Source organism: Agelaius phoeniceus, chromosome 4 (assembly GCF_051311805.1).
Source record: "Agelaius phoeniceus isolate bAgePho1 chromosome 4, bAgePho1.hap1, whole genome shotgun sequence".
NCBI classification, from domain to species: Eukaryota; Metazoa; Chordata; class Aves; order Passeriformes; family Icteridae; genus Agelaius; species Agelaius phoeniceus.
Window position 1 is genome coordinate 29,976,395 of NC_135268.1, and position 27,268 is coordinate 30,003,662.

Below are 27,268 nucleotides of genomic sequence, written 5' to 3' on the forward strand. Positions count from 1 at the left end.
ATGTCCTGTAAAAAAAAAAAAAAACAAACAGGCTAAATGTGTTTTTGTCTTTAGTTGCCTACATAAAGGCACTTAGAGATTTAGTGGAATTTTTCACATTAGCAGCTGTCTCTAAATCAAGTCACTGAGACTGAAGCAGTTCCACCCTACAAAGAAATGGTGGCTAGCTTGGGTTTTAAAGCACCTGAATACATTTATGAGCCTAGTGTTTAATATTTTTAATATTATTTTGTGCAGCAGGATTTGGATACTGACATTTCTAGTCCCTTAAATATTCCAATGTTCCATTAAAAAGTTCAGAACAAAATACCTACATTTTAATATGTCCCACAGCATGAATTTTTAGAGAAACTTCTATACATAGCCATTAAACTATGTTGGTTTTCTACTGCTAAATTCAAGTTCTTTGAAGTTCTACTTTTATGTAAAAATTTTAATATATGTAATAGGTAAAACCCAAGTACTTTTAAAAACAATTTTTAAAAGACAAAAAGTATAATGAAACAAAATACTCCAGTGCTGTTACAACTGCATTTTTCAATGCAAATTTACCCTGTTTATAGAAGTAAGTATACTTACTTCTATAAACAGGGTAAATTTGCATTGAAAAATGTAAGTCATAGGTAATTTCTGGTTTTAGCAAATTTCTGTATTTTAGCAAACACACCCAATATTGCTTTGGGTGTGTTTGCTAAAATACAGATGGAGCAAAATAATAGAGTTTGAGGTTAGTTTGCTGTTTTTATATCATTCTGCTATAAGAGTTAAAATAACCATCAATGGAAAGGATAGCAAGCATCAGTGGGAAAGGCTGAAAAACTTAGTGTGGTTGTTTCTTCACTTTAGTAAAACACCAAAGGCTGTATTTTTTGTACCTTTTTATTTTTGCTTTTGTAAAGACTTTGACAAATTGACTCTTCACACCCACATTGGAAATTGTCAGCAGCCCACAGCAAGGTAGCACTTTGCTGTCCATGTCATTACCTTTTTTATGTAGTGGTGCTTCAAGGATATTGAACAATATGTAAAATTTTTACATTCTCTAAATCTGAAGGGGATTATTTGAACCTCATAGGAAAACTGTGCATGAAAAGGCAGTGTTATGCTCCAAGCAATGTGAACTAAGAAAGAATATATAAATACAGCCAGAGACCAATATAGCTGTAACTGCAAATCCACTGTGGCTGTAAATGGTTTCCCTTTAATAATGAAATACCACACTGGCAAAAATGAATGTATAACTCATGCTACCCCAACCCTTATTGGACTACAAAATAATGGTATTTTAAAACAGAGAGTCCTTTCATTCTCTAGAGTTCTCTTTGGTCATGTTTCAAGTTTTTTTCTGCAACTTGGAGGGCTAAAATCTTACATGAAAAGATGTAGAAACTGAGTCATACAGTCACTTGTTCTGGGGCTTGAAGTGAAACTCCAGATATCCCAACACTGGCAGGAACACCACAGTTGGCAGGAGTACCAATGACCAAATTTCTCTGTGAAACAAAGAACGTGTTGGCACTGAAGCTAAGTTTCACAGTTTGAGGAAAGAAAGAAAAACATTTATTCAATAGAAGAAAATTTATTTGCTGATAGGAAGGGAAAAAGAATTCTTTTCAGTAAACACATAGAAGAATAGTCTTTTGCTGCAAAGATCTCTAGAAGCTTTTGAAACTTTAAATTATTTCTTGTTAAAGAAAAAAACTGTTTGCATTGACAAGAGTTGTGAGAATCTCTTCTGCAGCTCAGATAATCCAAGCCAGAAGCTGCAACTCAGCTTTAGCCAGAATTTTTCTTTCAGTGAGTTGTTTGAGCCATCCGTCTTCTGTTCCTATTATTTCTTACGTGCATGCTCCTGCGGCTGCCCAAGTTTGATCTAGCAGAAGTAGCTGCCTTTGAGATTGACATGAGTATCTGGGAGGGACATTGTTCTCATGATGTTCCAGGGCGCAGAAATTTGTGTTAGGGCTCTCTGACACAGAACCTGAGTTACATGACATAGTGTAAGGCAAAGACACTTGGCTCTTTCTCTTTCTTTCCCTCCCAATCCCCTATGTGAGGCTGGGGAGGCTTTTCCACATGTTTACCTACAATATGCCTGCCTTCAATGAGTTGAAGGGAACCACCACAGTCACCATACTAAGCTGCAGCAACTCCTTGGAGAGCTGCTGTTCAGATAAACAGCAAACCATTACTCATTTAGGCATTCAGACAGTTTCTCTGGGTCTCAAAACCCAAGGAAAGGATTCTGTCCTCATACCTTCATGACTCTTAGGTCTTGCAGAGATTTCATTTCAGTCAATAAAATAATATCCCTTTCTGTATCCTTCTTCTGCATTAACATTGCAGGTGGTAGCAATAAAAGGTTAGAGTCCCTCTTATTACATTAGGAACAGTACTAACCTGGGATGAATTCACTCTCTGCATTCAGATTTGTCATCTTTATTGAAGGCTCTCTGCTACAGCAGTTATTGCTATTGCTTTCCTAGCCCATTCTAACTTTAAGTCCTACGTCAGCAGAAAATGAGCATAAAAACAGAGCACTGGTGCAACTCCCTTGCATAAGCTCTGATGAACTTGGCAAAAGTGTCATTGTGTGGCCCACAACTTTGTGAGTCAAGTTTTTATTTCTGTGGGATCCTTTTCGACAATGCTGAGAACACAGTCCAGCTACGGAGAGCATACATGTTTGCATCTCTCATGGATGCAAATACTCAAGTTTGTCCAAATGAAATGCCAGAAATTCATTGCCTACCATCAGATTTCTGTTGAGCACCAGCTTCTGTCACCTGCAGAGCATGTGTCAGAGTCTTAAGATGTAGCAATGTAATTTCTTTAAACAAAAGTTCTGTCAGTCTTCTCCCAGTTAACAAGCAGTAGGACAAGAGGAAGTGGCCTCAAGTTGCATCAGGGGAGGTTCAGGCTGGATATAAGAAAGATTTCATCACAGAAAGGGTTGTCAAGCATTGGAAAAGGATGCCCAGGGAAGCAGTTGATTCATCATCCCTGGAGATATTTAAAAGACGTGTAGATGTGGCACTTCAGGACAGGGTTTAGTGGTGGCCTTGACAATGTTGGGTTAGCAGTTGGGTGCAATGATCTTAAAGGTCTTTTCCAGCCTAAAAAATTCTGTAATTCCACACATAATGCCAAGCTGCTACCATTTTCCTCATCCCATGGATGAAACAGCACTGTGGCTGGAAGCACTGTGGGTTAGCTCTTGGAAGTTCCTGCATGTGAAGCCATTCCAAAATTTCCCCTTATAGCTAGAACCTGTCATGAAGAAAAAAGTGGTTAATTACTGAAATAAGTAGAGTTGAATATTTAATCAGTCAGGCTGTTTATGAGGTCAATTTTTCCAGTTTTTCCTGAGAGCTGACAAAGAGGGAGAAGAGCAAACATACTGCACTTCATTCTCATTGTGGTTGAAGGTTTGTGATTAATTGCCATCAGTTGCATTGAATCTCTAAGGGGCAGAGCACAGGACTATTACAAGATCATGTTTTGATAGCCTTCAGCTCTAGAGCTCTGCTAAGATTTCTTCCACAGATGTTGGAAAAATTGCTGTAAGAAGGAGGGATACCAAAATTTTGCACTCTGTCCTGAGGAGGAGAAGAGAGAGAATCTGTGCTGGTTGATTAGACAGCTCAGGTAAGAGACTTGCTTTGGGCTCCCATCCCATGGCACATGGGAATAAAAAAACCTTTCCATTACTAATTGAGCAGATACAGTCAAGGCTAGTTGCAACTTCTCAAATTAAAAAAAAAAAAAAAAAAGAGAACCTATTTCCATGTAAAAGAAAACCCCCCACCCCAGCTCTAGCTGCACAGCCCAGAGCCTCTCGCTGCTGGGGCACCTTGTTGGAGCCACTTCCTCTCCCTATTCTGGTGGCCCTTGCATCCTGTTGGTTGCAGGATGGCAGCTCTCTCAGGGAGACTCTCTAACATGAAGCAGCTGTGATTTTCAGCAGGGCCACTTTACAAGCCCAGAAAAGAGCCAGCTGAGGGCTCTTGTTGCTTGTTTTGCTCCTCTGTTCCTGGCTGTGTTATCCCCCTCTACCTGGGCTCACTCACTGCTCACAAACATGTGCTTTGAAAGTATCCCAAGCTCCAGTAGGAAAGCTGGTGATGTATAATATATCCTAAGGAAAGATTTGCCTCTGTTTAAAAACCTTCCTGACCTCATGACTGAAGAAGAACAAAATAATGTATTAACAAAAACATGGTTCACTGCCAAAGAAAAGGAGTTCCTGTAAGGACTGAAACAATAAATCTCCTCTGTACTGAACTCCCAGAGGGAGTATGTTGTATTTCCTCCTGTTCTTTATCAAAGTCCCCAAAATAAGCAGGAATGGGCTGTGACCAGGCACAGTCACCACACACCTTTTTCCATGGAGTAATTAAGGCCTGCCTCAGAGTGAGAGCACTCCCTGCCCAGCTGCACAAGGGAGAGCTGACAGCACTACCACCAAGCATGAAGCTCCTGGCGACTGCCTTCTTTTTCCTTGCTGTACTCTGTGTTTGCACTGTGGGAGGTAAGTTCTTTGGCTTTTTTGGATAGACTTGTCACATCTCTCAAGTGGTTTGTGAACAAAAGCTGAGCTGTCAGTCGGTGTGTGCTTTTTCTTCATTTCTACTGCAGTGATTGAAAGACTGTGTGTTGGAGGAGAAGGTACTAACTGGCAGCTGAGTTATATGTGTTCTGTGAAAAACTTTCCTGCCATTGTATTTTTGTGACAGTTTTCTTTCTAGGTGTCATGAAGCTCCTAAATCTGAGAGGAGTCAAAAGCAGAGGTGTATTTACAAAAGTTTGCAGTTCTGTTTTTCTTCTACATGTTAAAGCATTTTTTGCAAAGATGGCTTTAAGGGGACAATTGAAATGCCTGAAAGATTTTGCAGTTTTTGCACTTGCAAATTAGATCCATCCAGATAGATTTCCCTTGCACTATGCCAGCTATAGGTTTGGCCAAGAATGTCTTTAAGAAATTATTTTAGTTTTGGCCCCAAAGATATAGGGACTTAAAACATCTGTCAAGTGTCAGATAATGAGGGTTGCAAGCCCAGGGGTCACATTGGTTACTGGGCACAGTATCTTTTAGATATGATTCTTAAATGCACAGATTTAATACAACTTATGGTGTTCAGGTGGTCACTGAACTGATGTTTTCGTTATTCTTCAGCTTGAAGGATCATGCTTTTAAAATGGAATTAACTAGTAAAACCCGAAAGGGTGAAAGAACCTGCAACAAGGGCCAGAGTCTATCATCACCTTTGCCAAAAGATACATTTGAAGATACATAAAATCTGCCTTTTATCTGTACGCTCATTTCCCATCTCTCTGGGCTACAGCTTCCACAAATGCCTATAGATTTCCTGAAAAGGATCTATTAACCAGAATTAAAATTTGATAACACTAGATTACCTGATCTAAATGAAGTTAATCAACTTTTGCTCAGGTTATGTGTTGAAATCTAGTATTATGTGGTGTATCTTATTCTATTGCTTGGGCTCATTGCTGTTAGGAAAACAGATCAATAAAGGAGATTAAAAATAAACCTGTGCCACAGAAAGAACTGCTTTTAAAGTTATGTTAAGTAAGTACAAGCCCCAAAAGTCTGTCTTGGGGTGCTATTTATTCTCTGTCTGCTACTCCTTGTAAAAATAGTCTTCCTGTCATTGTCAAAGCTTTAATTTCACAATTTCTGAAAAGCAAAGTGGAGTTGCATCAAAAAGAGCATATTTAACACAACAGTCCATAAAGCTTACCAGAAAGCAACATACAAAGGTGGGAGGAATCCTGCTAATTTTGTACAGTCCTTTCTTAAAAAAGGATTTTTCCTCCTCTGCATGATATGAACATGGCAGAAATGATGACAGTGAATAAGCAGATTTTATATATGATACATTTGTTCTGAATGATTTTGGTTCTGTAAAACAGGGAAAAGAAGTATTTTTTAACACTTAATTGCAAGATAGATGTGGTAGTGAAATTCTATTGGTAAATTCACGCCAGAAAATTAAGGAAATTTATGGGGAAATTTGGAGTATGTTTTTTTCTACCTTGTGAAATAAAGTTATACGCTTTATAGCCAAGCTTGCTTCAGGCGGCCCCATGCACCAACCTGTTAAGACAGAATTGGTTTTATTGTCTGTTGTGCAAAGCTGGACCAGATTACTTGAATTTCCACTTTTTGTGATCTCTAAAGTGCTCTGGTCATCTGGGCTATAACAGCAGAATCTTGTAATCTGAAGCTGGGAAGTGATGGTGAGGAGACTCACACCAGTCTCTCTTTTTTGAGCATTGGAGACAGCAACAAGACTTTTCTCCAGCTATTTAGTGTTTTTAAATGATAAATTATATTATAATTATTATATATAATATGATTTTTAGAGAAGGCCAAATCCCACCCCAGTGTTTCAATACTCCCTCCCCCAGGTTTTGGAGTAATTTGTTTTCAAAGCTCACCAAGACAAATGTGAGGGCTTCCAAGTTTTTCATACGCTACACACAAGGTGTTTCTCTGTGTATTTTTTGTATATCATACATAGGACATTTCCACTGTGGTTAGCAAAGAATATACCTGGTCTTCTGTGGGGCTTCCGAATTTCATGCTTTTTCTTCAGCTGTATGCTCATAGTGCTTTTCTTTGCAATTTTCTTACTTGTCCTGGGATCTTTCATCTTCAAAAGCCCATAATGTTTCAGTGGAGTCAGCCCTCTGTCAGCACATTACTAGAGGCTCAGTTAGGTACAGATGTGGAGGCTGATAGCCCCCTGACAACTTGTTCCTCCTACCTAGACTTTTCTCAACCCTCTAGGGAGTTAAATGGCATGCTTAAAATAGGAGTTTCTTCATACTCATCTCAAGGTGTTCAGTTCTCCTGGCATATTGCCCTTTATTCTTACCTGTTCCAAAATGTAGCTCAAATAAAAATGCTTTCTAGGTTGGTTCATAGCATTTTCAACTTTAAACAGGCAGCACTGGAATGTGTCAAAAAATACAATGTCAAATTATAGTAATCAAATATGAATGCTCTTGAATCTGCCTTAGGATGTAATTACTTTAAAAATGCGTAAAGGTGAACTTGTTTCCTTCTAAAAGATGAGAGGAGAAGCCTTGGCATGTGCTTATAATGTAAGTGTTTAGATGTTGCATTTTCTTGTGCCTTGGTCTTGGAATACAGTGTGGCTGTGGCTGCACAGCAAACATCCTCCACACAGTAGTGCTGGTAGCACAGCACTGCATCCTTCTCACCCAGGCACCCAGGCTGGTGTCTTGCAGAAGTGGTGGCAGAGGACAGAGGGCTGTGCTCCTCCTGGCATCGGGCTGGGCGTGTCCAGGTTGTGCACCTGAGCGGAGGGGCTGGAATGAGTCACCCTGTGTTGGACATCTCCAGGGCTGGGGTGTTAACACCTGATTGCTGACCCCTGTTGATAGCCAGAAGTAGCTTTATCCGAGTGCTCTGTCAGTGTGGATGGCACCACAAAGAAACAAGGGACTTCTTTTTTTGAAAGGTAGGAGCAAATCTTGGCATTGAGAGTTTGGTCCAAATGCCCCTGAAGTAATTTGGAGCTGCTCTGTTTCACTGTGGATCAGCCCTAAAATATGAGTTTCCCAGCCCCTTTCCTCATTATGGGGATGCTGTGTAGCATCCCAAACCTATAGCACAGCTGGTTAATCCTGACTCCCAAGCTGATAGCTTGACAAAAGTTCCACTGAGCCAGGGCTCCTGTAGTTACTACACACATTTGCAGCTGTCTGAATGCTGCTCTTGTTGATGTAAATTAGAGGAGATGGATAGCCTTTTCCTTTTCCAGCTTCTGTGCTCTCTGCTCACAAGCCCTCAGGTATTTTAAAAATTAATTTTTAAAATTAAATACTAACTAAACTGTTTTGAGCAGTGAAAGCTTTTGAGAATGGTCTCACCTCACTCTGGGTTATTATTCATGTTTGTTCTCTGGAAAACCAGCAAGGCACAGACAGTCAAAGTTGGATCATTGTCTCATTTCTGGAAATTTGAGAAATGTGAATGGGGTTTAGATATTACTTTCTTACACCTTTAACTTGCTGGAGCCAAAAGTTTGGATGTCTTGTGAATTTGCCTGTTGTGAAAAAAAATGAAATTGTATTTGGTGCTTTCACTGTTTTTCACTGTTTCTAGCGGTTTGCCAAGATTAGCTTTGTGAAAAATCAAATTATAGTGCTGGAACTTATGATAGCCTTTAATGGAATATTGAATTTTTATTCCTGTGCAGTTTTTTTTTTTTTTTGTTGGTTTTTTTTTCCCCTGCTGCCACATTCCTTTCATTCATTAGATCCTTTGCATTTTGGGGCAGCTTTTGACTAATGGAGTTTAAAGGTGTATTTATTACTGGACAGAAGGAAACTGCATATTGTATCCCCAAACCTGAAAGCAAGTTTACCGCATTTACTGAGGATAGAAGCAGATGGCTTGATACCTGCTTGGTTATGATTTACAGCCAAAATAAATGGAAACTGAGTATTAAGGGCAAGTTGCCTACAGCATTCAGTTCCAAACCTGAGAAAACATAATGCTGTATAACATGCCCAAAAATTGATTATCTTTTCTGAAAATTTACCACAATGTCTTGTCTTTTCTTTAGCTGACTCTTTTTATCTGTGTTCAAAACTAGAGTTCTTATTAATCTTCACTAGTTTATAAATTAGGAAAAAAAAGATCTGCTGAGGTTTGGTTTGGTTTTGTGGGGTTTTTTTCCTAATTAGGAAAGTACCTCGAATTTGGACTCAAATTGTTTATACATCTGAGTCCTGTGTGGAAAAACCTGCTGAAGTACTTTAATTTTTTTTTTTTTGTACTATAATTTATACTGCAAAAGTAAAAATTGAAAATAATCTTTAAGAATCTCTTAACCTTGAGATGGGAGTACATTTAACTGGTACTATTTGATAGCCAGACTAAGTTCAACATGTAAAATTAGTAAAATCTCATGGAAAACCATCCTTTTTATTTATGGCCCTTATGAAATGGGGTGGGGGGAGAGGGTGGTGTTGTTTGTAATTTTTGCTGCAGCAGCTCAAGGAAGACTCATTAATGGGTTTATTTCACAATTCTGTAAACAGAGAGACAAAGTTGGATTTGTGTGTAGCAGGTGTTATTTCCAAATGCAAGTGAGGAATTAAATATTTGGCTCCTTTGGAAAACAAACAACTAGTTTTGGTTTCAACTAGCACTCTAAAAATGGGTTTCTCTATTAAAATAGGTCTCCCTTTAAACCAGAAAGGTCAAAACTCTGATTTGCAGCCCTGCAAGTCACTGTCATTGTTCCAGCAGCTGGCATATCAGGTAGCAATACCTTGGCACTCCTCTTGTCAAAGTGGATCCTTGGATGCCCTAACAGTGGCATGTGGTATCAGCCAGACCTACCTGCCACAGGAAAAGGAGTTTGACACAATTTAATATGATCTTCTCTCCACACTGTGCCTTCTGGTCCTACCTCCCCATGAGAGAAGACTGAGCTGATGATCACTTGCTGATATGATAACTTGGAATAAAATTCAGCAAGTGTCATCTGCTGGGGTGTTGTAGGAAGGGGTAGGAAGCTCTCTGCTGCCACCCACACATGTACTAGAGGCTGGTCTGGAAGGTCCAAATTAATTTCAAAATACTTTTTTTCTCAGCAGTCAGAGTGGCCAACAACCCCTTTCAGGCCAGACTAACTAGCTGGTACTCCAAAGGTTATGTTTCAAACTAGGAACAGGACAAGGATTTTCTGGCTGCTTTTATGTGGAAAATGGATACTTGCCTTTGATACAAGTGCAAATTCTATACATCAGTAGATCAATAGAGTAGTTTTACAACAATTTTGAATGCTTTCTTTTTTTTTTTTTGCAATGGCAGTAATGTGCTTCCAGGTGTTTGCTGCATGTTGTAGATAGCAATGTATCTCAGGTTTCTGAAACCACAGAGCAAGTGGCACATAATTTTGCGTCACAATTTTCTGCTGTAACCATTCTGCCTTGTCTTATCACTTTGACAAAATTATGTCTTTTGCTGGGATGGGAGCACTACACCAGCCTTTCTGTCTGAAGATTTCTACAAGATAAGTAATCATTCTAAAAAGCACATTCAGTTTGTCCTAATGGTGTGATTTATCAGTGTGATTGATGGTGTGATTTACTTGGTGTGAGGAGTGTCAGTGTAACTTTAGGGTTAAATCAATTAACATTATGATATTAATGAGATGTTTGTTCTTCCTGCAGATTTCTTCTTTCATAATCTTTAGCAGGAGATTAATGTTGGGTTTGGGCTTGAGAAATTCAGCTATTGAAGCAACAACTGATAAGAATGGCAAAAAACTTTGGATTTTAGTTGGTCTGAGGAAAACAGTGCCAGGAGATTTTCTAACTTTCTTGGCCAATTTGCATTATTTTCCTCTGCAAAATATTTATTTGTTGAGGTATCTTTCCACTGCATAATAATTACCTGAAGTGATCAGAATCCCATATATTCCTTAATTTTTTACTACTTTTCCTACTTTTTCTCATGCTCAACATTGAGTCTAAGGTTTTGTTTGAAATATAGTGTTGATAACCTTCTAAACATTACTATATGGGTGCTATCTATCCCATTGGGAGGCCTGAAATAATCTTTCCTAGACAGATGAATTACTCCTCCTCATCTCAGCATGGGTTATATATCACAACAATATAGATGATGTAAATATAGGTGTTTGCAAACTCATTCAAAGGTTATAGAAGCAAAGATATCACCAAATATTTCTATACAAAATGGCAAAAATAGGTGATGATTACTCTGCAAAGAAATGTGTAATTCAAATCCTTTCCACCCAAATTCCAGGTCTCATGTCTAGTAGAGAGGGGCAGCTTTTGACATGATACATGGCTGATGCTTCCATGGCCATTCAAAGTCCACAAAAGCAATAATTTGGGGGTTTTCTTTACCCAGGAATTCTCGACACTCTGAAACTCCTGCCGAGTTGTCAAACCTCATCTACCCCTAACTCCTACAGATGCTCCTAAAGTCAGAAATGTGTGGTGTGTTGAAGGAAATGTTTGGGACCAGTGTGCAATTCCACTGTTGTTACTCATTCTTGCAAAGGACTGTTAAAACCTCTTGTGAAAACTACTGAATTCTTTGAATTATGGAGCTTTCTGGACATCCTATAGAGTCCAGATGGAGTCTGGACATCCTCTGTTTTGACTCAGATCACATAACCCTTGGAAGTTGTAGCTACACCAAAGGCTGGCTGCCCAGAAAGGCTCTTTGTCGTGGTTTGACAGGAAGTAGGTTTTCTGGGATATGCTGTGGTCACCAATAGGTGTTCAGATTTTAATATTGGCACCTGGTGTGGCCACTGGGCACATGGATATGCCTCTGAGAACACAGGGGTTCAAAAGCAGAGCACTCCCGTGGGAAGTTCTCTTGGGTTTTGGCGGGGAAAGAGTTTGGATCTCTCCCCCATCCAGCTGCTGCTGCTGGGCCGGGGAGGGCAGCCATACAGCCGAGTGAGGTAGGCCGGGGCTTGGACCGAGAGGGGAGGTGAAGAGGCCCCAGCATGGAAGGGTGGGAGAAGCACCAGGAAGTATCAGGCAGCTCCCCCAGGAGAGAGAGAGAGAGAGAGAGAGAGTACAGCCTGTGCCTGTGACTGCTTCCTTGGAACTTGATAACATGTGCCGGCAGCACAGCCGAGAAGGAGAAGAAGGGGGGGTGCAGCGAGAAAGTGTCTGGCCGCTTGTGGGAGTCTCCGGGTGGTTGGAGCCCGAGCTTTTAACCCTTTTTTGGACAATGAAAACTTTGCAGAACATTAACTTTTCCTAGAAGAGAGATAGAGATGAAATGGAAGAAGGAAATGTGTAAGTGTGAAGGTCTGGGCAAGTGAAAGATTTTGGAAGAGTAGAGAAGAATCTTAGGTGGGAAGAGATGATGGAGTGGCTTTAGCTGGACTCTTCTTGTTATAGCCATGGACAGAACCATGTTTCCTGTGACACAGAGACTGCATCTAGGGGGAGGCAATGGCTCAGAGCCAAGAGGATTCAGTGTTGGTACCCCTCGGCCCCAGGGGGTGAAATCTGGGGGAGACAGGTGTCCCAAAAGTGAGACTGCGCTCTTTTTGGAACGGGACAAAGCATCCTTAAACGATGACCCTAGAAGGAGCTCTGGTCCATGTGCAGTGGTGAGAGCACTGGACATGAAAGGAAGAGGTCACGATGGCAGATGTTCTCCAAGCGGTGCCACGAGTGACATGGAAACACACGAGGTTTCAACTGTGTTTCCAGGGGAAGCCCATGGCACAAGAAGGACTCCTCTCCTCTTGATGAACTGAGAATTGATTATCTAAAGGGTGGTGATGGACTAAGAGTTGAAATTTGGGGGATGGATGTATTGGAATTTGGTGGGGGGAGGAGGAAATGTTTTTGGAAGGTTTTCATTTTCCCTGTGTGTTTCTTTTTACTTAGAGTTGTAGTTTAGTTAATAAAGTTTTTTTTCTTTATTTCTAAGTGGGGGCCTGCTTTGCTTAGTCCTGGTCTCACAGCAGACACCAGGGAGAAGGTATTTTCATGGGGGCACTGGCATTGTGCCAGCATCAAACCATGACACTCTTCCAGCAAAACAATTTTAGGTTCTCTTTAGGAAGCTTTTTTTCTTATAAAAGTAGTTTATAAATATATTTGCTGTTATTCAGAAGATAGCAAATGTATTTTAAAAAGTGTTAGGCTTGCAACAACTCACTAGTTTCCAACATGCCAGCAACAAAAAAAAGGACTTACTCGAGATCTATGCCAAATAACCCAGTCCTTGAGATGTGCAAGGGAAGGACACAGTACACGTACTAGAGACAAAAAAATCCTCCCAGTGCACAGTGGTTTTTTGGTTCTCTGCACATTTTATCCTGTCTAGTTCAAATGACTCCAGAGGATTCCACTACTTTTGCAAGCCATCCCCAGTGCTAATGGAGTCATGTGGCTGGCATGTCTTAATGCTCTTGAATTTAGGTGAACTAGTGCCCAATTTATCTTACTGACTTAGAGATGCTTTCTTGTAGTGCACTGTCTGCCTCTTCCCTATTTGCTTTCGCCTTGCGTTTCCAAGAGCTGGCAGGAACTGCTGTATCCAGATGCAAAATAGAAAGTGGGGATTGATCATTCATGGGACGAAAGGTTGAAGAAGAGCAGAAAGGTTTGTGTAGGTATGGAACAGCTCATTCACAATTGTAATGTAACAGTTGTAATTGTCCTGGGAATACAATTGCTCTAATTGCCAATGAAAGTACAAGGGATGTCTTTAGCTGTTCACCAGCATGATGGGATCAGCTCCCAGCTCACCATGGCTTCCCAGTGCACTGACTGGGAGCTGGGATTTTGACAGGCCTGGGAATCCTGAATGCAGGCCACTCTGTTGCCCTAGGAAGCTGTTTTTCAGAGTGGGAGCCAGCGTGGCTAATGCAGCAGTTCCCACTGCTCTTTGGTAGGATGAGTTCTCAGTGCTGACACTCTGTTTCAAGTCTCTTTGTAGTAACTTTGTTTTTAAATGGGAATACTTCGTTACATAAAGCATATGAGAAGATTTTCAGTTTTGCATCTGACCTTAGCAATAGTATCAGATTGGTAGAAATTCAGAACAACATGAGTTATAATCAGCTTGGCAAGATAGAGACAGGCAAGAGAAGGTCTTCATCAGCTGTATGTGCCAATTAGAGGAATGAGATATTTTTGAAGTGTTCCCTTCATCCTTGCCTCTAAAGTAACTCCAGTGAGACTGTGCTGCATGCAGGGCTTGCAAAGCCCATTTGGGGCCTTCCCTTTGGGATATTCTGTACCATTTAACCTTTGTTCTAGGCAGTGTGGAAAAGATGAAGAGAGTCTCAATGGACCAGTGAGCATGGAATTACATTAATTATAGAAGGAATTTACAGTGTTTCCACAGAGTTTTCTGACAGGAACTGCTTTTGGATGTTCCAGAGGCTTTCAGAGCTTTGTCAGGAACAGAATGGCATGGGCGGGTGTGGCTAAAATGGGTGTCTGGGCTGATCCCGGATGTTCTAAAAATAAATACATCATAGCAGACACTGCAGTGACCCTTTCCTGAATTATACAATTAGTCATGCTGCTGGAGATGCACTTGGGTCACAAACATAGCACACAGCTATATGACTTTCCTAACTTCTGCAGCACATTGAAAAGGAGAGCTGCTGATTGACCGGGGCTCAGCTTCCGCTCTGGCTGTTCTGTATCTTCCCTACCCAAACGTGCTCTTTCATGGGAAACAAAAATAGGCTTGCCAATAGCATGTTAAGGAAAAAGCATTGTAAGCATTACAATTTTCTCTCTGCCTTCTGGGTGGGGGTGAATTGCACCAACACTTATCCCTTCCTGTTGCAAGGAAAGGGGCTCTCCTTTATTTCTTTTTCTCCTTCTGTTCAGCAATGCACAATATGTATAAAGCTTTCTATATAAAATAGCACCCTCTAAGGACATTTTTCAAATTTATTTAGCTTGACTAACACAAAGGGAGGGGGTGGCAGTTCATTTTCTGTATGTACTATAATATAGTCCTTAGAAACTCCTAGCTTTTATCTTACACGTGGACAAACAAATATATCATAATCAAAGGGTGACAATCTGGTGGTTTAAATAGCTTTAAAGGGTTTAATTAAAACCTGTTAAATACTTTTAACAGGTTTAAATAAAGAGAAGTGCAGAGCTTGGAGCCTTCATTCAAGGAAGGCTGGAGTGCTGATGAGCATGCTGAGCGCATTTATCGTTCTATGGAGTGCAAACAATGTACTCATCCCTCTGTAGTACACAGTAATAGAGATATCCACCAACCTTCACGTGAGCAGAAGGCACACTAAGAAAACTGGTGATTAAAAGCCTTTCATAGGAAGTTTGCTTTTCTTCTAAGGCAATTAAAAAACCCCCTTAAAACTGGTTATTTAAGTGCCCAGATTTCTATGTCCACACATGCAGAGAGGCAAATCATGCTGTGCTTGGGTTGTTTCAAATACTCAGTGACACAGGGGCACTCATCCAACATTTCTCATTAATGTTTTGAGGAGGGGAGCCTTACCAACCTACAGCCATGCTGGCTGAGGCTGGTCCTTGGCATCTGCCTTGCCAATATTTCTTTGTGTAGCAGGTCCCTAAGCAGGAGCTGTTTGCTGGGTGCTGTGAGCAGGCTTTGTGGGAGCCTTTTGCCTGGGGTTGGTGATTCCCAGGAGCCCTCTGCTATGCTTAGTGTTGGGTCATGCTAGCCCCATGCCTGGGTGAGCAGGAGGAGCTCTGGGGCAGTGCTGGCACCAAAGCTGCATTTCCTGCCTTCTCTCTGTTCCCTGCTGGAAAAATTGTGGCAGCTACCTCCCTTTCCTTCCTCCCCTCAGTTCTTACTGCTGGCTGCCTCCAGCCCACCCAGTTTATGTTTCCTCTGCAGAAACCAAATCCCACATTGCCCCAGTTGCTGCTGCCCATTCCCATGCAATGCAGGAGGAGCCCTGGCCCTGTCTCCTTTTCCAACTATGGGGCTTCACATTTATGCTCTCCCTTCCTTAATATCCATCCCTTTTGACTGTTTTCAGGTGCTTTTGCCCTTTGTGGGGAGAGTGTTATGTGTCTCTGACCCAGGAACTTCTCCCTGCCTTTGTGTCCTCCCTATGCTCATGCCTGTAAGTTTTCCCCACTCTTGTGCAGCAGACTGTCTCTGTCATGTGACACCAGCCTGCAAACCCGGACCAGCAGCTACAGAGAAGAAGTAGAAACTTGACCTTGTAAAGTGTAAAATCTCCCCATGTAGGATTTGTATAGTTTGTTTTTAGTTTGTTGCTGAAGAGAGACGTGACTGGAAGGAAGGTGACAGCTTGGCAAACCGGAGGTGGTTTCCCACCTCCCTAGGCAGTGGGAATCACAGGCTTCCAGCTGGTTGGCATCAGGCAGCAAAGGATGTGGCCTTTCTCCCTGCCTTATGGTTTTAGCATTGCCTGCAGTATCTAAATACACCTCACAGGGATTCACCTCAAACATGGCCAGTGTAACTCTGTTCAGGGTCTGCATTGTCCTTCCAGCTGCCAATGTGAGAATTTCACAGCAGAGAAAATCCTGAGGTGGAAAATGCCTTATGTTGCAGGAGGCTGTGTTAAGAGCTTTTGCAGCAGTGCAAAACCATTGTGAGACCAGGCTGGAAAAACACTGTGCAATTCTGGCTTTTGGTGATAGTGAAGAGGCAGTGACCAGCATGGGGCTGTTACTGGGGACACAGCTTTCCTTTCACCAGGGGCTGTCACAGCCTGAATGGTTGTGTGCAGGTCCTGTTACAGGCACAGCTGAATGTGTGTGTGAGGCATGCCACACTTTGGGTATTGCTTACTGTACTAAAGAAATGTGGAAACACAAAGTTTTTGGGGTGTTTTGAGTTTGCTTCAAATTCAGGAAGCTTGCAAATGGCTGTGTTTAATTTAATATCCTTCCACACACTTATCTGCTGTGTCAGCTGTTATCAGCTTCAGCCATTCACAGGATTACATCAGAACCTTGGTTCCCATTTAAAATCTAGTTTATGCGAATTTAGAAGGAAAATCTTAAGCATGAGTCCTTAAGGATGAAACACTAGAAACTATTAAATACTAGAAACAGTATTACTTCTCTAAGATGAATTCTTTCAGAGAAAAATACCTGGGGGAGGGGGGTTATTCCCTTTTTTCTAAAAATTTATTTCTGGAGCATTTCATCAATTTTTTTTTTTTTATTATTATTTTTGCTCTTTGAATAGCAAGAAAGGAGTTGATGTTTCCAAACAGCACTGTTAAAATTGCACTTAAACCTCTTCTATTAGTATATCTGTATTTTTGTTCTTTGGATAATGTATGAACCTTTATACAAAATGCACTACAAAAGAAAAAATAAATTTATCTCAAAAGTTAGGGTAAATGGTCATGCACTGGAAAGAAAGACAAATGAGTAGTGAAAACAGAAATAGGAGAAGTGCAAGGACTGTACTGGGCCTGGGGAAAGGTGAGATAAGAGGATGTAGGGATGAAGCAGCATTAAATGAAAGAGGAAACATAACAGACAACAGAGCTCCAAGGTAAGAGTAAGCAAGTCGTTTACTTGGTGTCAGGCAGCAGCTATTTCTTGGGACCTCTGAGTTCCCAGATCTGTACCAGAGTGTCTACAAGGACAGCTATTTCTTTCTTGAAAAAGGACCTTTTTTTTTTCTTTTACTTGAACAGTGGTTACAGGAGGCTCTTTCATGGTCACAAGGGCTGGCAGAATTATCATGGGCTAGAAAGAGATCACTATTTATTCCTGATGGTGTGGAAAAACAGAAATCAAAAAAGCAACTTTGACTTCTCCATAACTTGTGTGTAGTTGCAAAGGCCCAGGGTCACACAAAAAAACCCATAATATAACATCCTGAAAGAGAGTAGGTTTCAGATATTCCAGATATTAGGAAGACATTTTTTACTAGAATTAGAGTAGAATTAGTGAGGGTGGTGAGGTACTGGAACAGGTTGCCTGGGGAAGCTGTGGATGCTTTTTCCCTGGAAGTGTTCAAGACCAGACTGGATGAGCTCTGAGCAAACTGGTCTAGTGGAAGATGTCCTTGCCAACAGCAGGGAGACTGGATTTAGATCATCTTTAAGATCCCTTCCAACCCAAACCATTCTGTGATTCTATGATAATACATAATACACAAACATAATATGAACACCTGTAGGTTCTGCTTTATAACTTTGAAGCAAGGAATTATCATGTGCAGGATTCTCCAGGACACCTCTTTGGTAATTGCTCCCAGGTAGAGCCTGTAGAGCATTGGTCAGGTTTGGAGTGGGAATATATCACATCCTCATCAGCAAAGTGGTGAAAGCACCAGCTGCTGGCTGTTATGCCACCAGTCTGACACAGGCACTGAAATACCTGCAGGGTTTATAGTCCAAATCCCTTGTCCATTACCTCTCATTCAAACTGCAGAGGACATTAGTTTATTCCTTTGCCTTGGCTGCAGCTCCTCCTGCACCTACTGACTGCTGTTGTTGTGCCTTCCATTAATCCTTCCCTCTCTAGGCTGAGCAAATGTAATTTTTGCAATCCTTCCTGAGATGTCATTTTTCTCTAGACTCCTGATGATTTTTATGGTTCTCTGCTAACTCCCCACCTCCTGAAGTCCACATCCTTTTTCACATGCTTCTGAAGCTGGACCAAGTACTTCATCTGAATGAAAGGATTTTAGCCATGTGGTTTTGTCTATCTAGTGCACTGTCAAGTGAAAGAAATATCAAACAGGCCATTCCACTTGTTATCTGCAACAAGAGTAACTTTTCCATAAAAATAATTTCCTTTTAAAGTTAGGTATTGATGCCAAACCAGAAAGCACTTAATTTCAGTAGTTCATGTAATGAATATAATCAGTATCTATTTTGAACTATCTATTAATCTTTAAAAATGTTTTTGCTTTGGCATTTGGTTTTCTATTATCTGTTTCATGTGGTGTTTCAAACTTTGTGGTTCGCAACCTGTGGTATCCTGTAGGGTGTAAACAGAAGTACTGATATAATAACATGCAATTTTTCGCTTTTTTAATGTTTTGATTGTAGCAATAACAGGCACCCAATTAATAGGAGATCAGAACCTGTCTCTCTTTCTAGTGTAAAGGTAAAAATAATAAGAGAGAGAGAGAGAAAAGGTTATGAGAACTCTAAGCTCAGATCTTAAAGACTGAAGCCTACATCAAAAGCTGCAGTCTGAGGACAACTGTGGTCATCAGTCAGTCCTGTCTCGATTCAAGGGCTCCTTCTGAATTTTAAAGAAGAAAGTAAGTTCAGTGTTCTGGTTCATCCATTTCAAAATCTGAAGACCAATGCTTTCATTTTAGAACAAATATATCATTTAAATCCAACCTAGGAAAAACAATAAATGGAAATTCTGTGAACCTGAAAAAAAGCCCAAACAAGCCACAACAGTTACTCTCTTTTCAGTTTGGTCTTGTGGCCATGTCACATGTTCTTGGATCTTAATTCCTTCATATTTTTCCCTGTGACCCTGTCTTACTGTCTCTAGACCTTTCTGCCCTTCTCTTCTTCCTCTCTTGTTATGTTTCTCCCAATCTGGATTTCTTTTTGCCTTATTATCTGCTTTAAAATATGGTGGGTTTTGGTTTTTTTTTCTTTCTGGAACTTACCACCAGCAGCATCCCCCCTTCACTCAGCACAGTGCTGTGTCTGAGAGCCTTTTAGCTCCACGTGTGTTCTCTGGACACAAGGGTGCTGCATCATGGGTCTCCCATGCTCCTTTAGCTGGGTTTACTGCCAGCAAACGGCAGTGGTTTCTGTGTGGAAACAGTGACTGAGTAGATTTTGGCTACTCCTATGTCAGAGTACATCTATATGCTCTCATATCAAAGGGTTCACTGCATTCAAATCTGCTAAAAAAACAGGCGATTGTAACTTTACTCAGTTGTCCATCATCTGAGCCTGCAGCCAACCTGACATGAGCAGAAAAATGAAGATTTCTGTCCCTTTCTTTGTCTATCAGCCATCTCTGATGGTGAAAATTATTTTCTCTATCATTTTTTTTGATCTCTTGCTTTTATCCCCATAGGACTCTCCTTAGTTACAATTTAACATTGCAAATAAGAGCATAATAAGCCACCAGCTCTATCGTATCTTTTAATCAAACAGTTCCCCCCACAATCCTGTCAAGGTTTAAACATTTTTGCATGATGTTTTCAACTTAACTTTAAAGTATAGTTAATTATTCAACATTTTAAGAAAACAATTAATTCATAAAACTCTATTGTACTCTGTTAATTGAATTTATCTTAGTTTATCTCTAACCTGTGATAAAATCAACAAATAGTGAGTCATAATAGAACTGTGCCTTATATTCACTTTTTTTTTTAGTTTTGAGGAAACCTTGGCCTATCAACACGGTTATTAAATGGAACACCTTTAAAGGATGAATAATCTAATTATTGCAATGAGCTTCCTACAAAGTCATGCTGAGTTAGAGGAAGAGTTTTGGGAAGAGGGAGTTTGAGAATGAGCTGATTGGCCAGCTAGTACATTTAGCTGGCATTACAGACATGGTAGCTACTGAGATATGTTAAAACAAAACCAGCTGAAATGTAGGCACTGTTGAAAAAACATTCTGTTCTACTGCTGTGGCCTTGTGGTGTGGGGGATTACAGGAGCTTTGTCAGCAGTACATAACGAGAATGAAGAAATTGAAAAATGCTTGCTGTTTAGGGAAACAAGATTGCCTGTAGGTCTCTCTGGATAAAATTTGTTTTCCAAGTTTTTCAAGTGTGGGCTATGAAGCATCACTCTCACTGGGTAACCATGTGGCAAGACAACCTGTATTTTAAATGCAGTGTGCACGAGTCTGTGCATGGTGAGACTGTGTCCACGTGTTCTGGGGAGTAGAGCTGGGGCAGCAGCAGGCCCACAGGGGACTCATTTAATTTTATATAGGATATGCCCATATCAAACTGGGCCAGCATGTGCCATGACAAGGCATTTTGGAGGCAACAACATACCTAGAAAAGATGCCCAAGAAAATGGGGCTCACTGGGAAGGGGCTGAGACCCGTTAGAAAAGTGCAGGTGCCAAGAGCACTGATAACACACTGCTTGGAGAGGAGTTCATCTGGTTAGACCTTAATACATTTCTGCAGAGCCCCTGCAGTTGTATTATGTTGTGTGGGGTTTTTTTCCAGGTTAGATCTGTGGCTCTTGCAGGCTTCGGGTGCTGCTCGTGAAATTTTAATCAGAGCGCAGTACACCAAGCAAAGAGAACAAAACTGACTGTTCTGCCCTGTAGCCAAAAAAAGAGAGAATGCCAGCAGATATTACCATGAATGGAGTCACACAAGAATACTGACATGCTGTCCTGACTCAGTTTAGCATGTCTGTATTACAGCATGCTAATGCAGCCTGACAGGATGCCACGCTTCAAACCTGACAGCACATGGGGATTAGCCTGTGCCATTTTCCTCTCCCATTCAGTTACAGAGTTGATCTATTCCTCCACAAATGTACCCATGCTTGTCTCACAGAAGTCTAAAATGGTTGAGAAATGCCTGTTTCTGAGTCAGTGCAGCTTTTTCACCCCTTTCAACACCCCCTAACTTCTTTTAGTAAAAAAATATGAACACCACAGCAATAAGACTGAAAATCTTGCTTAAAGCCAAAACACTTTTTAAGTTATGATGTTAAAATCTTTCAGCACAGTAAGAAGAGACAGAAATTATTTTTCTCATTGAAGTTTCTTTTTTGGATTATTTATTTGTTTATATTGAAGTGCCACCTACTAATGATGCTTTAAGACTGGCATAATTTATGGCAGTAAAACCCCAACAGCTGGATCACTGTGTTGAGGGCAATGGGGAAAGTCAGTCTTTCAATGTGGTGCTTCTTGAGCCATGATCTGGGAATTCTCCTCTTCTTCCCACATTTAGGCATTAGGGTGATGCTGAAAAGCCCTCCTGAAGTGCTTGTACTAGCCAGGGAACTAGTACAATTTTGTTACTTCAAGGCAGGAGAAGGGCTGCTTACTCCTGTGGCCAGTTATTTTAGTTAATCCTCCACCCTGAAGACTCAGAGCAGCTGTGGTTGTATTCAAGGAGAGGAGGAGATAGCAAAAACCACTTTAATTGTCTCCATTTCCCCCCTCCCAACTGGTCTGGGAAAAGAACATGCAGTCCAAGGTGGGAGGCAGCAGCAGATGCTTCCCATTACAGCAGTCAGGGCAAAATGAAGAGATTTAGGCTATAGCTTGAAAATGTTGGTAGCAGAGTTACATGATTTGGTTGCTTCTGCTGATAAGCTTCTGAACTTGATTTTCCAGGAAGGTCCATGCTGCTCTCTGCTATTATGACTGTGTAGTGCTAAAGAGATCTGAAGGTACAGAAGTGATATGATTCTTTCTGTGTTTCTTTCAGAAGATGACATTCAAAACACTTCTGTCAAGACAACCATTTCTGCAGTAACATCAAAAGCTGGTAAGACTTCCAATTTGCTGTTATCTGGTGTTCTGAAGATTCTGTTGTCTTTCTAGCTTTCAGCTTTTCCAGCTTCTGGGAGAAACCAGGTGAATTATTTCATCCAGGGTGATCATAGAGCAATGTATTTCCCCAAATCTCTTATGAAACTCTGTTGCAAAGAAAGGATTGAAGTATCTTAGTATGGAGACACTTAATTTGAGCAGGCTGGACTTTTTGTTTCAGGTGAAAAAGGTTCTCTGAGTTCCTGTGCTCTCAAGGAGTGGTTCAAGTGAGATCAGAGATTCATAAATTACCAAAGACTCCCAGTTCAAGAGGACTTAACAGAGAAAATACATACTTCACATGTTAAAAGTCTGTGATTCTGGTCTACATCTTCAACTGTCACATTCAGTTCTCTTTATTATGCAGCTTTGTTATGAAAATGTATGAAAAATCAATACTTACCATATTTCAATCATGTGAACTTCTTTATTAGTCTGAATATTGAAGACTGCTGCATTTAATAAGTTATACATATGAAAGAAGAAAATGTGGACAGAGTGTTCTATTTTTTGATAACTGGGGATACTAATGAGTCTGCTGTGGAGCTGAAAGCACTGAGATGATGAAGTATACACTTGAAATGCTAGTAATGGAGGTGGATAAGATGCAACCAGGTGAAATATGTGTATATTATGTTTGTTACAGCAAAGGTTTTGACCTGTTCAAATTGTGTTGCAGCTTTTTTATGCAGTTCTCAAAAATCCTGATGTTTATGTCAGCTTAAAAGACACTTCATAAATGTACCTCACAGTGAGTTAACTCTTTGAATGCTTCACTGAAATTTTTCTTGCAGCTTTTTTCCATTGAAGGGAGAGCAATGTTGGTATTTATGCCACTATGAAAAAAGCTTTAGAAACCCAGTATGAGATTAAAACAATTTGTAAGTGTGGAACAAGCAGGCCCATTCCTCGAGGCATTGCTACTCTAGGTAAACAGCCAGAAAACTGAGAGCAGAGAAAGAATGTATAAGTCATATTTCAAAAGTTCCAGTGTGAACATTGCATTTAGAAGTACTTGAGTCTTATGAGAGAAAATTACATGGGGTGCAATGATTTATTCCTATTCTTTCACATATATCATCCATTAAAAATGCCAGAATATTAGTATGTAGGTAGAGATAGTAGTCAGGTCTTTAGTTGAGCCTATTTAGCTGACAGTAGCACTTCCTGTTTGCATTAGATCACAGAATTAAAAGCTGAACTCATAAATTGATTGGTTATAGGATTTTTTAGTTTCCTGGCTGTAATTTGGTAAGTCCATTCCTTTGGGCAAGTGCTGGGGGTACATGGGACCTGCAATAGGCCATCCATGCACAGCAAGACAAGGTGATTTAAACCCTGCTATTGCTTTAGTGATCTTTGGGCAACTCTTCTCCCATCTCTCATAGCAGCAGTGGCTGGGAAGAGATTCCTGCTGCCTGCAGGAGCCCTTTCCCCTCCCTTTAGCCTCCAAGTCTCACTCCTCTTGAGGACAGAACTAGGAGTCACCTTACAAAGGGCACTGAGTCCACCCCAAGGAATATAATTTACTAGAGAATACTACTCATATCATCCACAATGTCCTAAGCTCTACTGTACTCCAAAGAGGAGGGCCTGCTGGGTGCTCCTTTTTCCCCAGAAATCTGGGTGCAGAGGAAGAAGGTCCAGGAAAGCTGGCCAGTGAAGAAGACTCAAACATGTCTCAAAGTGGGCAAACACAGGGAAAAATTGCCAAAACATTAGGGGAGTCTATTCCCCCTCATCTCTTTACCTGTGATCTATAAGCTGTGCTCCCATGTGCCACTCACACTACTTTATGGAGATTTTACATCCCTCCTCCTGCTCGGTAGGTATGCAGCAAAGTGCTGCTCAGAGGGGTAGTCCAGCAGCACAATGAACCCATCTGTCCACTCCAGGCTCTGTTCCTCTCACCTCTTTCCTTGGAAGTGAAGCCAAGCACCTCTGTATAACCCCCAAAGATCATGTGCCTCTACTTTAGGGGCTGGCTGGAAGGTACAATTGCTCCCTTTCAGTAGGCAATTGCAGGTTGTTCACAGACCAAACCTCCCCTCTGAAACCAATGATATATACTTTGAATACTCTTTCAAAATGTGTCGGCAATAAAGCTCTGTGAGGGCCAGCCTTTAAACAGAAATTCACTGCCTTGGTAAGAGAACACAGCTAGAGCAATGTGATGTTTATTTAGGCATGATAAAATAAATCCATAATGATGTGAATGCCTTTCTTGCAGAAGGGGAATCTGTGACTACTTCACAAGGAACTTCACAAGCAACAACATTGGCAGCGTCAGTGGTGACAACAGCTACAGTCAGAGCTACAAATGAAACCATCACAAGCAGTAAGTGAAAATCTCTGAGTTAATTGATGCTGTTCTAGTGGTCACTGAGGAAATTAATTAGGTAGTACTTCTTGGCTTGGGAATTTGTTTTACAGGGAGGGTACTCTTTGGTGAAACCTTACAGGTGTGTGCAGGAGCTCCCTTCTGGTCAGACTTAAAAGCAGCTCCAAGCTGCACCTTCCAGCTGCATCATCACAGGCTTGTCTGCAGTGGGATGACCCAGCTATGGGACAGGGAATGGCTTTCCCTGCTGTCAATGGGGCCCTGGCCTGTTGATCTTGAATTTCAATTAAATATCCTTTTGATAATCTAAAGTTAGTCTGCAAACAGGACACTAGGTGTATTTTATGAGTGTTTACAAAAGAAAGGAAATAAATGGAATGTCTTTCCTGTGTTAGGCCCCACATCTTCTTCACCTAATGCTACATCACAAACAACACAAGGCACAACAGAAAAACCATCAGCTGTGACTTCAGCAGCAAGTACAAGTCTCAGCACAACAAACAGTAAGTGATGATTTCATTGAGCCATTTCTGAGTCATTCTATGCTACATTTCTGTAAAACTCTGCAAAACAATAAAGGAGGTCAAAAAGAGTAGTATGGTGATTTAGGGAACAAGGGCTATTCATCGTACCATATTATATATCTTAAATGAAGCTTGCCCTGGAACCCTCCACAAAGAATATTATACCTTTAGTTTGTAATGGAGGTGATCTGAATCCATTACACAGGATGTTCATCTCCCTGTAACTGGGAGAGATGTATTTGGAAAGGTTTTAATTTTTTACTTTCCTCTTGGTTTGTTTTTTTTTTCAATAAGTATGAAATAAAAAAAAAAAAAATATGTGATCAGAAAGCTGGCAGAACAATACCCCTTTGTTTCTTATTTTTATATGTATTAGAACGCTATGCTTATTATGTTTCATATTATTGGTAGCTACAGTACTGAAAGAGAGGTAGTACTAAATTACTCTGCATCAATCTAGAGAGATACTTTTATTTCCCATAAATCTTCAGAATAGCATGTGTGTTGGCCTGGAATATCAGATTGGATTTTAGGAAAAAAAAAAAACCAAAAAACCAAAAAAACGCACAAAAACAAACAAAACCCCCAAACAAACAAACAAAAAAACCCACAAAATCCCCAAACAAAACCTCAACCAAACAAAAAATTAAACCCACATATCCAGCAAGTAGTTGGGTTAATTTTAAATAGTATAATAGCATCCCAAAGGAATTCAGTAAACTCAAGATGGAATTCAGTAAACTTAAGATGAAATTCGGTCTCCCTTGTCTATGATAATGACAGTAAATATTTGAACCTGTCTTCTGATGAGAGCTTTGGAATGCTCCACTTTTTTATTTTAATTGGCTAAAAAAATGAAGTACACCAGATATTTACCTCAGCAGTCAGCAGTACACCAAGGTACTCAGAATTGATGTTTACAGCATACTGAACTGTTACAAATTATTAGAATGTGACTTCTCTTCCCTTGGTTTATTTGTCTGAAAAAGTACTCCTGTGAAGCAGTCTGCATGCTTTTTTTGTGCAAATTTTCCTTTAAAGCCACCCCTCATGGACCCAAGCCTGCCGAGCTTCCTGAAGAACTATTCCCCTTCCACTCCATGGTTTTATTTTCTACTGATGCAGCTTTCCCACTGTGTGTTGTGTAAGGAGTGGCCCAATTGTCAGCCCAAAATCTTTGGGGTTTTGGATTGGCATTTAAATGCCACTGTCAATGAGTCACAGAATACACACAGCCTGGCCAATGCACAAGCTGCTCACAGTGATACCAAAGCCCCCAAAAAATCTCTTAAAACTTGCAATTGTGGCACTGCAGGCCTGTCAGAAGCCCACAGCATGGCACATTGCATTATGGATGTAATTCCTGCTCCTTTCAATTTGGCAGAGGTTCCTGGCTTGTGGCTACCAGAGCAGCACAGCCACCTGGAACTAAACCTTGGTGACAGGTAGAGCTCCTGGCAGGGGAAGGAGAGCTAATGAGGAAAGGCATGCCTGCCAGTGCAGCTTAGCTCCAGCCACTGCTCTGCGCTGAAAAACTGCTGCTGGAGGTGTGATGGGCCTGGGCAGGAAGCCTTTTTTTGCTTCCTTTCCATTCCTCTTGCATTCTCTTCCCACCAGGTAGAGTTCAGTCCCTAGCTGCTTGTGTTGTGGTTTGGTTTTCAAACTCCTCATTTTAGCTAAGCCCTCCCCCCCCCCCCCCGCCCCCCCCCAGACTTGTGGTAAAAAAATGCTTGGTAAATTAATCTAAAAACAGGGCTTTTCTGCCTCTCAGTCCCCTTTGTAAGAAAGAAAACTGGCACAGCATGTCCAGGGCATTAGAAATGCCCTGCATTAAAAAAAAATTGTATCATCTTTTAATGCAAAAGTAGTACTTGGGAATCTCTGTGTGTGAAAGCAAATTTTAGTGGGTTTTTTAAGATAAAATTGTGGTCTACATTTCAAGAAAATCATAGCCTTGGCTTCAGCAGAAAGGAGTGGGATGGGGCACAAGCTGTTGGTGCTGGGACAGGGCATGGCCCTGGGGCTCTGTGTGTGTGACCAGCCTTGCAGAAAACCCTCAGACCCCCTGGCCACCATCCTGCTGTTGGCTCCAGCCACCCTGCATTCCCAGCCCAGCACGGGCACAGCAGTTGGGGTGGCCCTGGCTCCATTCCCTGCATCTTCCCAGCCCCTGCCACACGCCAAGAGCTGCGCTCCCTGGAGCCAGCGCAGGCACAGCAACACTCCTGCTCTCAGAATGGACAGGAGGGAAAAGCTGGCTGCTGTCTCTCTTTCTTTTTCACTAGCACTCATTTCTCCCCGTTTTTGCCCTGGCTGCATGAGGCAGAAATTGGTGGTGCCTTTATGACACCTTGAAATTTACTTTTGCTACA

At 41.1% G+C, this 27,268-nt stretch overlaps 1 protein-coding gene across 2 annotated transcripts in view; it reads left to right on the top strand.

Annotated features, from left to right (window-relative positions):
• The first annotated feature begins 4,367 nt into the window (after positions 1-4,367).
• EMCN (endomucin) overlaps positions 4,368-27,268 on the top strand; it is a 55,099-nt gene continuing 32,198 nt past the window's right edge. Inside the window, exons 1-4 of one of the 2 annotated variants that reach the window (XM_077177194.1) lie at positions 4,368-4,531; positions 21,931-21,987; positions 24,262-24,369; positions 24,768-24,875. In XM_077177194.1, the coding sequence (XP_077033309.1) occupies positions 4,471-4,531; positions 21,931-21,987; positions 24,262-24,369; positions 24,768-24,875 (334 nt within the window). In that variant the 5' untranslated portion in view covers positions 4,368-4,470. Of the gene's footprint in view, positions 4,532-21,927; positions 21,988-24,261; positions 24,370-24,767; positions 24,876-27,268 lie in introns of both variants that reach the window. The other variant, XM_054633469.2, reaches the window with a different exon arrangement.